Source organism: Mustela erminea, chromosome 11, assembly GCF_009829155.1.
Source record: "Mustela erminea isolate mMusErm1 chromosome 11, mMusErm1.Pri, whole genome shotgun sequence".
In the NCBI taxonomy this organism is placed as follows: domain Eukaryota; kingdom Metazoa; phylum Chordata; class Mammalia; order Carnivora; family Mustelidae; genus Mustela; species Mustela erminea.
Genome location: NC_045624.1, coordinates 105361418 through 105375811, shown reverse-complemented (window position 1 = coordinate 105375811; position 14394 = coordinate 105361418). Strand labels below are relative to the sequence as shown.

At 33.6% G+C, this 14394-nt stretch overlaps 1 protein-coding gene and 1 long non-coding RNA gene across 5 annotated transcripts in view; one reads left to right on the top strand and one right to left on the bottom strand.

Moving 5' to 3' along the window:
* CDK13 (cyclin dependent kinase 13) overlaps positions 1-14394 on the top strand; it is a 122890-nt gene that overhangs the window by 74401 nt on the left and 34095 nt on the right. For all 4 annotated transcript variants that reach the window (XM_032305813.1, XM_032305811.1, XM_032305812.1 and 1 more), the window contains exons 6-7: positions 2452-2641; positions 3849-3905. In XM_032305813.1, coding sequence (XP_032161704.1) covers positions 2452-2641; positions 3849-3905 — 247 coding nt within the window. The remainder of the gene's footprint in view (positions 1-2451; positions 2642-3848; positions 3906-14394) is intronic.
* Positions 12041-14394, bottom strand: part of LOC116569518 — a 30042-nt gene continuing 27688 nt past the window's right edge. Inside the window, exon 3 of the long non-coding RNA XR_004277064.1 lies at positions 12041-12811. This is a non-coding gene — a long non-coding RNA (uncharacterized LOC116569518). The remainder of the gene's footprint in view (positions 12812-14394) is intronic.

Genomic DNA, 14394 nt, shown 5'->3' with positions numbered 1-14394 from the left:
TTCTCGTTATTTAATGCCATCAAAGATAGATCTATCAAGTAACTATTATTTTATAATCTACTTACTTTAACTCAATATGAGTAATACATTTCCACATTAATATTATACCTCTGCAGTGATTTTCAAAGTGCATGGTATGGTATAGATCTACCATAATAACCAGGTTTTTTGTTTTTTGTTTGCTTTTTGTTTTGCTTTTAAATATTTAATTCTGCATTGCTTTTAGTGAACATGCTTATAGCTAAATCTTCGCAATCTTTATTTCCTTATGCTAAATATCTATTAATGTACTTGCTATTGTAAAAGGATATGTCATTTTTAAAGCTTTTCATGTATATTGCCTGATTTTAATCCTAATTTTAATCTTCTGATTTACTAGCACTCTATAACATTATCTGTTTACCTTACAGTAAAGGTTGTTACTACTGTGTATTTATTGTCTGTCTTTTTGAAATCTTTTCCCTTTAGTTAAAAGTATTATATTACTTTGTATATTTTGATTAATAGTGGGAGTTTTCATGTATTTTGTACAAAAATATCATTTGCACATTGACAGTTCATTTTATTTCTCATTTTCTCTTGTGGGATTGATCTTCTTTTGTACTGATTTTTAAGACTTTGTCTTATATTAAGGATATTAACCCATTTTGTAGCAAATGTGTTTCTCTGCTTTATCATTTACTTTTCCCTCTCTTCCATATTGTTTACTTATATATGTTTTATTCTAAATTTTTATTTAATAAAATTTCTTGGTTTTTAATGGGGTTTTGTTTTGTCTTTGTTATATAACTCCCCATCTTACTAAGGTGTCACACATTCGTCCCATTAACCAGTTTGCCTCTTTATTTTCACTGATAGTTGCTTTCATAATTATTAGATGTATATTTAGGCTCTGTTTTCTGGTATATATCATGTTATACTTTCATATTTGTCCCTATAGGTCATACTAATCTCTGGTAGGTTAATTTTCAGAAACATTTTAGCCTGGTACTTTGGTTCTTGTTTAAGGTGAACTTTAGAATTATTTTGTGAAGTATTCTCTCAGTAAAAGAAAAGAGAAGCAAATCCTTGATTTTCTTATTGTTTTATAGTTTGGTATTTAATGAATTTGTATAGTTCTTGTTAAAGTTTATTCCTAATCCTTTGTAGTAATTTTTTTTTCCTTTTGTGGAGTTATTTAAATTTTATTTTCTAATGAGTTGTTAATTGCATAGATGAAGTTTTTTGCTTTTTATATATGATTTTCTCTAACCCAGGTACTCTCTTTATTCTGTTGGATTTCGAGGAAAATAGTCATCTTTATCAATAATTATATTTTTCTCTATTTCAGTGTTCATACATTGTCTTTAATTTTATTTACTAACAATAATTTTGCTTACTAAACGTTTAGAGCAGTTACTAGTAATGAATGTTTTTGTCATGTTTTACTGGCATTTTATTCTTCATTAAGACTTGTTGATTTGAGAGAGATACCATTATAAACTTAAAAAATAATTTTTAAATTACAGTTATAACATACAAGTGTTTCAAGTGTTAGTTTCAGGTGTGGAATTTAGTGATTGAACACTTGTATATAACACCCAGTGCTCATCACAAGTACACTTTTTAATCCCCAACTTTTAAGAATCATTCTAAATTTACTGTGAGTGAGATGTTTGTTTTTAATTAGGAACTGATTGTTAGCTTTCTTCAGATGACTTTTTTGACATATAAATAGGTTTTTTCTTTGATAGATATGTTGAATTTTGTTAGTTTTTCCATTCTTGAATTGATAAATTAAACTTAGTCTGATTGGAATATTTTTGGATACAGCTTTGGTTTCAGTTTGTATGAGCTTCAGTTAGGATTTTTGAATCACGATTGTTGTGTATGTACTATGTGCAATTTTAGGTTTGGGTAGCAAGTTTAAGCTGGTCTTATAAAATACAGTTGCAGTTTGTGTGCTTTCAAATGCTTTGGAGCTGTATAAACAGAATGAAATTATATGTTTTTTGAAGGTTTAATAGAAATCATCTAAAGTCCCAACTGGGCCCAGAGTCTTTCTTTTTTTTTTTTTTTTAATTAAACACAATTGTTTTAACACTTTTAGAATTTTCTTTGATGAACTACACTGATTTTATTAAACTTCTGCTGAGAGACAGTTTGTTCAATATATACAACAGTTAAGAACTTATTTTACATGAATCACCACCCAGAAACTATGCATTGTAGAGTTGATTTGATATTTTAACAGTTTTCTTCTTCAAAAGAAGAAAATTGAGTTAGATGTTTCCTTGGGATGCATTTATTTATATTAAATTCAGAGAGAAAGATGAATGTTACTGAAATGACAAAGTAGGACTTCTTTTCAAGGAATAATTTTCTCCATAGCATTTAATTTTTAAAAATTTTGAACCTATAGAAAAGTTATAAGAATAAAAACTTTAATGAATTAATTATTCTTCTTCTTAGGTGCATTTTATCTGGTGTTTGAATATATGGACCATGATCTGATGGGACTACTGGAATCAGGCTTGGTTCATTTTAATGAAAATCACATAAAGTCATTCATGAGACAGCTCATGGAAGGTCTGGATTATTGTCATAAGAAGAACTTTTTGCATAGAGATATTAAATGTTCAAATATTCTTCTAAATAATAGGTATGATGTGAGTTTGATATATGTGTTTAAAATGAGTGTTGTATAATATATGCCTTGATTCTGTTAAAAAGACCTAAATTTATTTTATTGCTCAAACTGTTTCAATATAATCAGTATTATTGCTTGAGGTATAACTGGACTTGTGTTAAATATACTTTAATTAATTTCTAATGGTAGTTTTTAATGTACATAAAATAATACTTAATTGAATTTCTCATTTGATATTCTTCCAAATAATGTGAATGGATATTCTAGTAATTAATAATGTGATTTCAGCTTTAGGTTAAGAATAGATCTAAGAATTTTTTATTTAGAAATTGTTTTTACACCAGTATCACAGTTTTAAAAAGAGCTTTTCTGACGTGTGTATACACACACATATGCATAAGTTGATTCCCCCACCCCCAAAAAGAAATGGCAAGTGGAGGGTGGGGGACAGAGGGAGTGAGAGAGAATCTTAAGCAGTCTCCACACCCAGTATAGAGCCGGACAGGGGGCTCGATCTCATGACCCTGAGATCATGACCTGAGCCTAAATCAAGAGTTGGACACTTAATCGACTGAGCCACCCAGGTGCCCCTGCATAAATGGATATTTAAAGTGTATGTTAAAAACATTTTACTGACAACATAACCTGAGCTCTGGTAATTCTGTTACAGTTGGTGTTACTTGTTAGTTTAAGTGAGGCATGCCTAGTTCGACTTTAGTGTGCGAAAGGGTTTTATGTCCCTAGTCCCTCTAAGAACTAGAAACTAAACATAGATTTAAAATAATGTGGTTTAGTCTTATGCATTATTGATTTGAATTTAACAGGTAATACTTCTAATTACTAAGTAGCAGAAATTATCTCCGTTTATTTTCATTGTCATATACTTTTCTAAATAGGAACTTAGGTAGTACTAAAATACTGTTAATACTAGTACAATAAAAATAGCGGTGGTGGTGGTGGTGGTTCTAGATAGAATAATAATAATAACTGAAGTCTCCAAAGGAGAAGTACTACTTTTTTACTTTGTTGTGAGTTTATCTTTTTGCCTTTTCTTTTAGGACTTAGGGTACTGCTGTGTGATCAAAGTTAAAGTTTACATATTTTTAATTAGTTTTAGGAACAGAATATGAATGTGTATAATTAGACATCAATGAATGGATACAAATGTGTATGATTTCAGAGAACACTAATGCTTTTTGTTCATTTTGTCTTCTACCAGAGGGCAAATAAAACTTGCAGATTTTGGACTTGCTCGATTGTATAGCTCAGAAGAAAGGTAAGAGTACTTTCAAGTGACTATTAAAGATAATAGAGACCAGTTTTAAGAATACCTTATTAATACTTTATTTTTTTAAGAAAAAGGAAATTTACTTTTCATTGTTAAATATGTGAAATAATATAATTTTGTACCATATTGGATTGACTATTTTAATTGCAAATTTTATGCATTTATCTCAATTTAAAAAGAATTGGGTTTTGGCATTTAGAGGTAAATATAATTTCTTTTTAAAAAACTCATACTTAAATTTCTAATGTAGACTCAGATATTAAGATGTTTATGATTTTTGTGTTTGGTGAAAAATCTTAATATATACCTTTTTTAATATTGTGTGTTTAAACATACACACTTTTAGTTATTATTTTGGACTTTTTAAAACTATACTTTTATCTACAGTTATATTTGTTTTAATCTCATTAGAGCCTTTTATTTAAACAAACTATTGTGAGGAATTTCCATTGCATAACTTTTCTTTGTGGAGCTTCTGTGGCTGCAGTTAGGATGTATATTTCTTTGGCTCCTTTGGACATGGTGGTGGTGAAATATGACTTGTCTTATTAGAACTAATATGGGGTTACTTGGCTGGCTCGGTCCATAGAGCATACGACTCTTGATCTTGGAGTTGTAAGTTCGAGCCCCACATTGGGTATAGAGGCTAGTTAAAAATAAAATTTTTAAAAAACAAAAGAACTGATACGGAATTTCAAAATAAAATACTTCTGTGATATAATGGATTTTATGTAAATATATTACAGACTTAATTCAGTTTAATATATCTCTAGTGTGACCCATTTCTTTCCTGTCAAACAGTACTGTTTCTTAATTTTCACTTACATATTCTAAAGTACTTTATGTTTGTCAATTCTGTAATTTCTTCAGTGTAACCATACTTTAATGTAATGATGCATCAGTTAATTGGAATTCTTAGAAGTAGGTGTTTACTTTCACTGAATGTTGGGCAGTTTCTGGTTAGTTGGTAAAATATTCATGTTTGAATTTTTTACAGTGAAAATTTGTTTATTTTTGAATCTTGCCGTGTCATCATGTCATTCTGAAAATTATTTTCATTATTTAGTGTGGAGAGGTTTTTAAATGGTGTGTTTAAGATCCATTAGAATTCATTAAACCCTTCAGAAAACTGTGGTGTAGACAGTTGTTTTGGACAGGGTTCCAGTCCCCTACACTTCCTTTAGTCAGAGTTTTCCACTTTTGTTTTACTTGCTACACTTTTTTAAAGAAACCATTGTGGGTTGGTTTTTTGTTTTTGCTTTTGTTTTTGTTTTTGTTTTTTTAAAGTTTAACACTGTTTAGGTGGCTTTGTGATGATCATTAGGGAGGGTATGTGCTATAGTGAGCGCTGTGAATTGTGTGAGACTGAGGAATCACAGACCTGTACCCTGAAACTGTTAATTTTTAAAAAACTGTTTTAAAGCACAAAAGCGTAACCCTCATTTGTATTTGAGAAAACTGAGACCTAGAAAGGGTTGGGTGACTTTAAAGATCAGAAAATATTTGTTGACAGAATCAAGAGTATATAATTTCAAGTTTCCAGCTATCAGGTTGTTTCTTGTTTTGTTTTCCATCTTATATAATAATACTTCTTGGTAGAAATTGAAGGAAAAAACAGACTGGCCAAATACACACTTAATTGAAAACTTCTCTTGATTTGTATTTGTATATTTTATTTTTTTTTTTTTTTTTAAGATTTTTTTATTTATTTATTTGACAGAGAGAAATCCCAAGTAGATGGAGAGGCAGGCAGAGAGAGAGAGAGGGAAGCAGGCTCTCTGCTGAGCAGAGAGCCTGATGCAGGCCTCGATCCCAGGACCCCGAGATCATGACCTGAGCCGAAGGCAGCGGCTTAACCCACTGAGCCACCCAGGCGCCCTGTATTTGTATATTTTAATAACCAAATTTCAATGACTGTTCTTTGGGGTGGGGGGAATTTTGCATAATTAAGGATTCTATTTGCATAGCTGGTTAATTGAGATTTCACTATAGTTTAGATCATCCTTAATACAGGTATATGTATTTGTCATTCTTGAATGTAAATCCCTTCATGTTTTCACGTTAGGTTTCAGTGGAGATGGAGAAGAGCTAAATTATTGTTTTCATCTTCTAGATTCCTTTTTTGCTGATATTTATTCACATATTAGATACATTCCAGGATAACTGACTGTAAAGTCAAATTTTACGTATTAGACTCCCATTTTTCCCTGTTTACTTTACCTTTTTTTAAAATGGAATGTTGGGTTTCAGTGGAGTTCCAAGGGTATGATATGTTCATTGAGCCATGATCCCCATTGCTCTACTGAATTGATACAGGAATTTTGAGATTACTAAAGTAGAAAATTTAAAATTTGCGTCTTCAGGTAACATATACTAAACTTTCCTGCTTACCCAAATTCGTAAGTTCCTAAAAGACAGGGCTTGGTGTATTACTTTGTTTTGTAAGCAAATATCCTGTCTTTTAGGGGCTTATGTATTCCCTTAAAACTTTTCTTTTTCATTTTTGATTTGAATAATTCTTTAAAATTAGAGAAGTAGGCTTAATTTTAAAGGAATGACTTTAAAAATACATGTTTTGTTCTAGTAAATCTTAATAACATACCAATTTTTACCATACTGCCTTTAGCAGATTTAATATTGTCCCAACTTTTCTAGATATTTCTTTTTTTTTTTAAAGATTTTATTTATTTATTTGACAGACAGAGATCACAACTAGGCAGAGAGACAGGTAGAGAGAGACTGAGAAGCTGGCTCCCTGCTGAGCAGAGAGCCTGATGTGGGACTCGATCCCAGGACCCCAGGATCATGACCTGAGCCCAAGGCAGAGGCTTTAACCCACTGAGCCACCCAGGCGCCGCTCTAGATATTTCTTGAAATAAACATGACAAATGACTTTTCATTCATATTTCTTTGTCATTATAAGCAGGAAGAAGGGTAAGCCTTTATCGTGATAATACCCATCCAAATGTTAAGTCACTTTGAATTATTTTCTATGTAATTAGCTATTACAGATAGAGTTAACTGAAGTGTTCAAGAAATTATTGCAGTGTTTTTTGTTTGTTCCCAAGCAGAACACATTTCAGCTAACTACTGTAATAGCTTAACTACATTCTCACTTACTTGGTTTCAGATATTTTTTTGAACTTGAGAACTGGGTGGAGTGTGATAGTCCATACTTAGGAATTGAGGATCAGGTGTGATGCGACCCATGTGGATCTCCTCTGTCATGTGTGCTAAGTGGAAGAAAAGAGAACCACTGGGTTAAAATTAGGGGGGAAAATTATTTCTTTAAACTTTAATAATCATTTTCTTTTTTTTTTTTTTTTAAAGATTTTATTTATTAATTTGACAGAGAGAAATCACAAGTAGATGGAGAGGCAGCCAGAGAGAGAGAGATAGAGGGAAGCAGGCTCTCTGCTGAGCAGAGAGCCCGATGCGGGACTCGATCCCAGGACTCTGAGATCATGACCTGAGCCGAAGGCAGCGGCTTAACCCACTGAGCCACCCAGGCGCCCCAATAATCATTTTCTTATTTTGTATATCAGTATTTATACACTGTCCCATCTGGCCTTGGAAAATACAGAACTGGAGACCATAGGTTTTTGCCCATTTCTTTATACCTGTTCATTTTTTTTCAGTAGCTATTTTAAAATCAACTTGTCCTGAAACTTTTAGCCACAGTAATATATAACCCATTTCTGAGTTTTTATTTTACCAAGTCGTTGCTCCAGTGTTTTTCCAAATTACAGGATATTTTTCTCTTTATGTGACCATTCCATATGAGTAAATACATGCTTTCCACATAAACTGAAGATAATTTCATTTTCTAGAGATTAAATTAGAACTTAGCACATTTTTTAATGAAAGGAACATAACACCCTTCGGGCTCAATCAGGGAGACTTTGGCTCTAGTCCTGTCATTGCCCTTTATTTAAGCAGTTGTGGAATCTTTGACAAGTTACTTAATCTCTATCTTATCATTCTCAACTATAAGATGAAGGATTGAAAATCTCTAAAATCTTTATTTAAAGGGTATTAGAAAACATCTCTTACAGTTCTACAAGTTACTGAGATCAAAATAAGTTTCTTGAACATTTTTAAGGCAATATCACCACCTAGTGGCTTTTCATAAAATTGCCATTAAAAGCAAAACTAAACTTTTCCTATACATAGGAAGGCTATTTATAGGTATCAGTGGAAGAGGGAGAAAGTATTACCTCTTGCAGCTTATCCAAGGACTAGATGAAATTTATATCCAGGACTTATTATTTGTATTCTTGTCTTTACACTCAAGCTAGAATTCTAGTCGATTTAAAGACAGGGACCATATTTTAAATGTTTGTTTTTTACCCTAAAGTTTAAAACATATTCACAGTAATTGCTTGATCAGTTCTGATCCAAGAGAAGGTCATTCTGATCTGGAGGACCCTCCTGATATCAGTTAGTGCGGGGAGCCTTGGGGACTGTAGATAATTCAAAGGATCTTCTGGGCCACTTATTAGAACCATAGTAATAAGATCATTAATAACATTAATAATAGTAAATAATGTCACTAATGTGACTAAACAAGCTTTAGGAATAGAAATCTCATTTAGATTGCTGACCTAATCATAAGATCAAGATTAAATTGTACTTCCTTTGGCGTTAATGGAGTAGCTTACATTTTTTAGTATGTAAAATGGGAAAGGCAATTTAATTCTCTAGGGTATGGTGTGCCCCCTCTTCATGTAGGGGAAATTTGATCCATTCCCTTAATGTTGAAGATTTACGAATCCCAACTTCAAGACTTCATCTTTCTTTTGATCTCTAAAGCTATGTGTGTACGGACAGCTCCACCCAGGTGATATAGGTACTATAAGTTAAACATCTTGTTACAAAGCCTGTCTTCACATTCCCCAGAAAAAAGTCTGCTCCTTTTCCTTTATTTCCTGTTTTAGTTGAAGATACCCAGTCACTTATAGATATGTCCCTGTAGACCACTGTAAATAGAATTATATTGGTTTTTGTGCTTCTGGTCTTTTTCCCTAACATTATTTTCTTAGGTCATTCTTACTACTGTCCCCTGCCTGCTACTCCCCACCTCAACCCCCACCCCGCCAAGCAACCCTTGAATTATTTGTAGTTCCCTAAACAAGTTAAATGCCTCTCTGAATCTGCATAAGTTCTTAACTTTTATATGGAGTTAGACTCTGCATTATGTCAATCTGACAGATTTGGTTTTTTGCTTCAGTTTAGTCACTACCACTCCTGAAAAATTTACCCTGATTCTTGTAGTCAGCGTTGGGCATGTCTTCCTTTATGTGGCCAGAATACATTTTTCATTAATTTACATAGTACTTAAAGTGTATTATTATAATTTCTATCACTACCAGACTCTTAATTAGGCTTTAAACAGTTCCAACCGTGTTGGTGGTTGACTCTTTCGGCCAGCCATCTCTTGGTTCTTAGTACAGTACCGAGCTCAGAGTTTCATAAATATTTGTTGTTTATAAAAAAGGAACAAACTTAACTAGCATTTGTGCATGGTAGTTTATTATATATAGTCCTCTTTCACAAGAATTATTTTAAGCAAAAGCAGCAGTTTTTCTGAAACAGGTGGTGTAGATATCATTCTTATGTACATTTTAAATATAATGAAACTGAAATTTACAAAATTTCAGTATATTTTCAAGATCACCTAATTAGTGGTAGAGCTAAGAATTAAACTCAAATCTTTTGACAGAAAGCCTTTTTATTTTCATTATACTGGAGTGCTGCTTCTGTAAGACTCTGGATCTAACCTTGATTTCCTAGAAGTATGTTCTTTTTAAATTTCCCACTTCTAAAAGTATCTTCTAAGTGCTGAATTCTAGGGGCATCTAGAGTCTGCTTTGGAGGTACCATTAGGCTGATGGCAGGTTTTTCAGTTGTCAAAACAAACAGTTACTGAATTTCATTGTCTCTATTTTCTTGGCCTTCAAATAATATATTTTATTTTTGCCCATTGAAGAATACTCATTTAGTTTTCCAGCAAGTTGTATGATATTTCCATTTCTGATTCTCCTGTAAAGCTCCTTAAATACCAAATGAGAAAGATGTAATTGAGAAGTATTTTGATAGCACCAGATATTTTAAATAACCTGAGATTTCACATGGAAGTTTTATTATATACAAGCCTGATGACTTACATTTTAAAACCTTGTTGACCATATTAAGGTAGAAGTTTTGAAATAACAAAACAAAGGGAGTATTCTTCTTGTTGTTTCTGAAGTGTTGGGTTTTTTTCCCCCTTGCAGAAAAGAGTATCTGCTTTCTTCTCAAAAACTATGAAGATATTCAATAGAAATTGAAATTCAGAATATTTACTGTTGAGACCATTATTTCTGGATCCTTACAAAGTTTAGTTTTTACTAAGAATAATAGCTTATTGGAATTACTGTTTTGTTTTTTTAAATTTAATGCCAGAGGGATTGCATGTGTTGTCTGTTTTGCCAGGTTATGGAATTTATTACTTGGGAGTTTAACTTAATTATGGGAGTAAATGGGGTGGTTTATTTTCCGGTTTTTGGCCTTTTTTTTTTTTTTTTTTTTAATTTACTTATTTGACGGAGAGAGATCACAAGTAGGCAGAGTGGCAGGGTGGGGTGGAGGGGAAAGCAGGCTCCCCACTGAGCAGAGAGCCCGATGTGGAACTCGATCCCAGGACCCTGAGATCATGGCCTGAGCCAAAGGTGGAGGTCTAACCCACTGAGCCATCCAGGCGCCTAGGTTTTCTTTCTTTTAAAAGACTTACTTTAGAGTGCGCAAGCAAGGGGAAGGGGAGAGGGAGAGAGAGAATCTCAAGCAGACTCCCCAGGGATTGGGGAGCCTGATGTGGGGCTCAGTCCCAGAACCCTGAGATCATAACCTGAGTCAAAACCAAGAGTCAGACCCTCAACCAACTGAGCCACCCAGGAACTTAGGTTGTCTTCTTTAAAGTGTATTTATTCTGTACCATCTAAGTACCATCTTTGTTTTTCATTCCTGTTTCTTTTTTCATAGTTACAAATTCACTTTTTATGGAAATACTGGGTAGAGATATCAAGAATGTAATTTTTTAAAAAATTCATGAAAGAAAAATAAAGCATCATATATGAGGTGTCACATCAGTTGCATTTTTGTGATCTAAGTAAGACCATCTTTAGGATGTTGATAATATATAGCTAAACTTGGTAACCAAATTTGACAGGTTTTTGGGGATTTTGGTTTTTCACTTATTTGTCTAATTTTGGATGTTCTGTTTTCATATTACAACAGTACTTTAGTTTTCTTTAGATTTAAACTTACTGGTTTTTTATTTTTCAAAGATTTTGTTTCTTTATTTGACCCAGAAAGAGAGAGACAGAAAGAAAGGGAATACAGGAAGGAGGAGTAGGAAAAGGAGAAGCAGGCTTCCCATTGGGCAGAGAGCCCAATGTGCGATTTTATCCCAGGATTCTGGGATCATGACCTGAGCTGAAGGCAGACGCTTAATGACTGAGCCACCCAGGTGCCCCCAACAACCTAGTTTCAGAACATAGTTTTGGTTATTTTTATTTTCATCATTATGTTTGTAAAAACAGTTTCATGATCATAACATAGAATATTTTCTTTAATACTTGTTTGTTAATCATTTAAATTAGTGAATTAGGTGATTTGAAATTGACTTTATTTGCTAACTCCATCTACCTTGGAATTTGCTTTTATGATTAATGTCTTTTTCTGTCTGTGTACTTTCTCAGTGTTTGCTTCCTTCTCATTTAACACCAAGGTGGAAAGTGAGTCAGGACACCTGTTTTGCAAAATTCTTGAATAAATGGTGTGTTTTTTTTCTTGAGTAATAAAACCATTTTCATTATCTTTTGTCAATGTTAACTTCTAAAAGTTTATTTTAAACTAGTTTATTAAAAAGCTTATTTAAAATGTTTATTTAAGGGGCGCCTAGTGGCTCAGTGGGTTTAAGCCTCTGCCTTCGGCTCAGGTTGTGATCCCAGGGTCCTGTGACTGAGCCCCCATCAGGCTCTCTGCTCAGCGGGGAGCTTGCTTCCCCACCCTGCTTCTGCCTGCTTCTCTGCCTACTTCTGATCTCTCTCTGTCAAACAAATAAATAAAATCTTTTAAAAAAAAAAAGTTTATTTAAAAAATGCCTATCTCAAACATTTAAAACATAATTATAGCACCACTGTCTTCTTGAAAGTTTTCCTGCCAGCTCTGCTCTCTCCCTGGCTTTTTCTCCTAGCTGTAGAAAATGAACATTTGCTCAACCTTCTAAGGGAACTGATGGTTCATTGTGGTTGGAGCAAGAACCAAGTAATAGATATTTTTATGGGCCTTGTGTGCATATTCTCTAGGAGGTAGGAGGCAGCAGTGTGTATTAAAGGTATAAGATACTGACATTTAATGCTATCACTTTGACTTTATTTTGAAAAGGGGATTGACCTTGTAAGTATGGAAACAAGGGCAGTCAGTTAGAAAGCTGTTTCAGTAAACCTAGGCAGGATGATTATGGTTAGAATTAGGGAATGGGCATAGGTGTTAGAAAGATCAATTATATCATAAGATATAAAATGGTATTGTTAAACACATCCCAGCTTGTGCCCCTGCTGTAAGATTTTGCTTAAGCTGCTGGCTACACAGTTTGTTAGGGTAAGTTAAGCTTTTACAACAAACAAAACCTCAAAATTCAGTGGCATAAAGATAGGAAATTTATATGTAGTTCTCACTTAAGGATCAGGAGTGGTTGTTGCTTACCTCAGTAGACAATTAAGAATATTTAACCATCTCATTATCATTAGATCAGGGGGTGTCAACTTCATACAGTCATTCGGGGATCTAAGTTGGAAGATCTGCCGTCTTCATATGCCTTCCAAGGTATACCACCTCTTGTCAGCCAGAAACTAGAAAAAAGGAGGTAGGGGCGTTATGAGCCAGACCTAGAAACGGCACTTACCACTTACATTCATGTTCCACTGGTGAGGACTTGGACATGTGATCACACCAGCTACAGTGAGGATGGGAATGTAGTGTAGGTGGGCAGCTACCGTTGAAGAAAAGAACAGATTTTGGAGGACAGGTAGTAGTCTCTGCTGGAAGTGATGATGGTGTTTCCTGGGACAGGAAACAGGCAGCAAGTGGGTAGCAAAAAATGGTAAATGTCCTTTTGGATGTGTTTAGATACGGGTACTTACAGGACTGATAAATTTACATGAGTAGTAATAGAAAAGTGATTGTAAGATGATTTCAGTTGGGAAAAAATTACTTTGGTTTCTCTGTACCAGTGTTATAATACAGAAATTTCAGAGTTACTTTTCATGGAAAATATCAAAAGATAAGGGTAAAAATGTGTTATATAACATTTATGGCATAGGTCAGTTGATTAAAAATATCAATAAGTGCTTATTACTTTGTGGCTAACACCAACCGAGGTAATGCCTACAGGTTAAGTATTGGAACTGCAGCTATGACAGACAGACTTGGTCTCTGATCGCATTTACATGGTGGTGAAAGAAGGTAGACAACAAGTCTATGGAATAAAGAATTTAGAATACTTAAATGCTACAAAGCAAATAAAATAGTGACAGTAAGAACACTCTGGGCATATGGGTAATTTTTAGGTAAGGTAGTTAGTGCATACCTTTGACAAAGTAAAATTGAGCTAGGACCAACCTGAGTGATGAGAATGGGATAACTTAATGAAGGCATAGGCCACGGACATTGCAAGTAGAAGGAGCTCAGCAGCTGCAAAGCTTGGGACTAGACTGGGAAAGTTTAAGAGCTAAACATTTGCCCAGTGTAAAAATAGGAAATGAGACACTTGGGAATATGGTCTTACCCACTGAGGTAAAGTTTAAATGTTATGTAGTTACAGTAATATGAGCTGGTTCTATGCTTTAAAAAAAAAAAACCTTAAAAAAAAAAAATGGAGAAGGCAGGCTAGGGATAGGTACGGCAGAAAAACTAGTACCAGTGCAAAGATAATGGTGGCTCAGACCAAAAGATAATCTTGGCTTACACTTTCTGAAATTTTGGAAAATTGTTGGATTTAGGATCTATTTGGATGTAGAAATAATGGAAGTTGTTGATACATCAGATGTGAGATTTGAAGGAAAGAGAATAAAAGATGACAGAAGATTTTTGACTTCTGAAGCATAGGTGTTAAAATCAGACCCCAGATTTCTTTTGTAGGTTTGGTAGGTGTTTCTGCAGTAGATTCTGAGGGAAGACATGGCATTTGTGCAGATGATAAATTTTGTTAGCTGAAGGCTCTCCCATGTTTTTCTTAAAAATATTATAGTCTAAAAGAAGTATAGACTATTACATATGTTGAAAAAATGAAGCATTTAGAGCAATTTAGGTATTTCCTTTAATATAATTCTCTTTTTATTTCTTGTAAGGGTCTTTAAAATTAGCAGCTCTGGCTTGTGTATTTTAATTATCCAGAACCTCCCAAGTACCTCAAGGGCCTAACTAAGATCTTGCT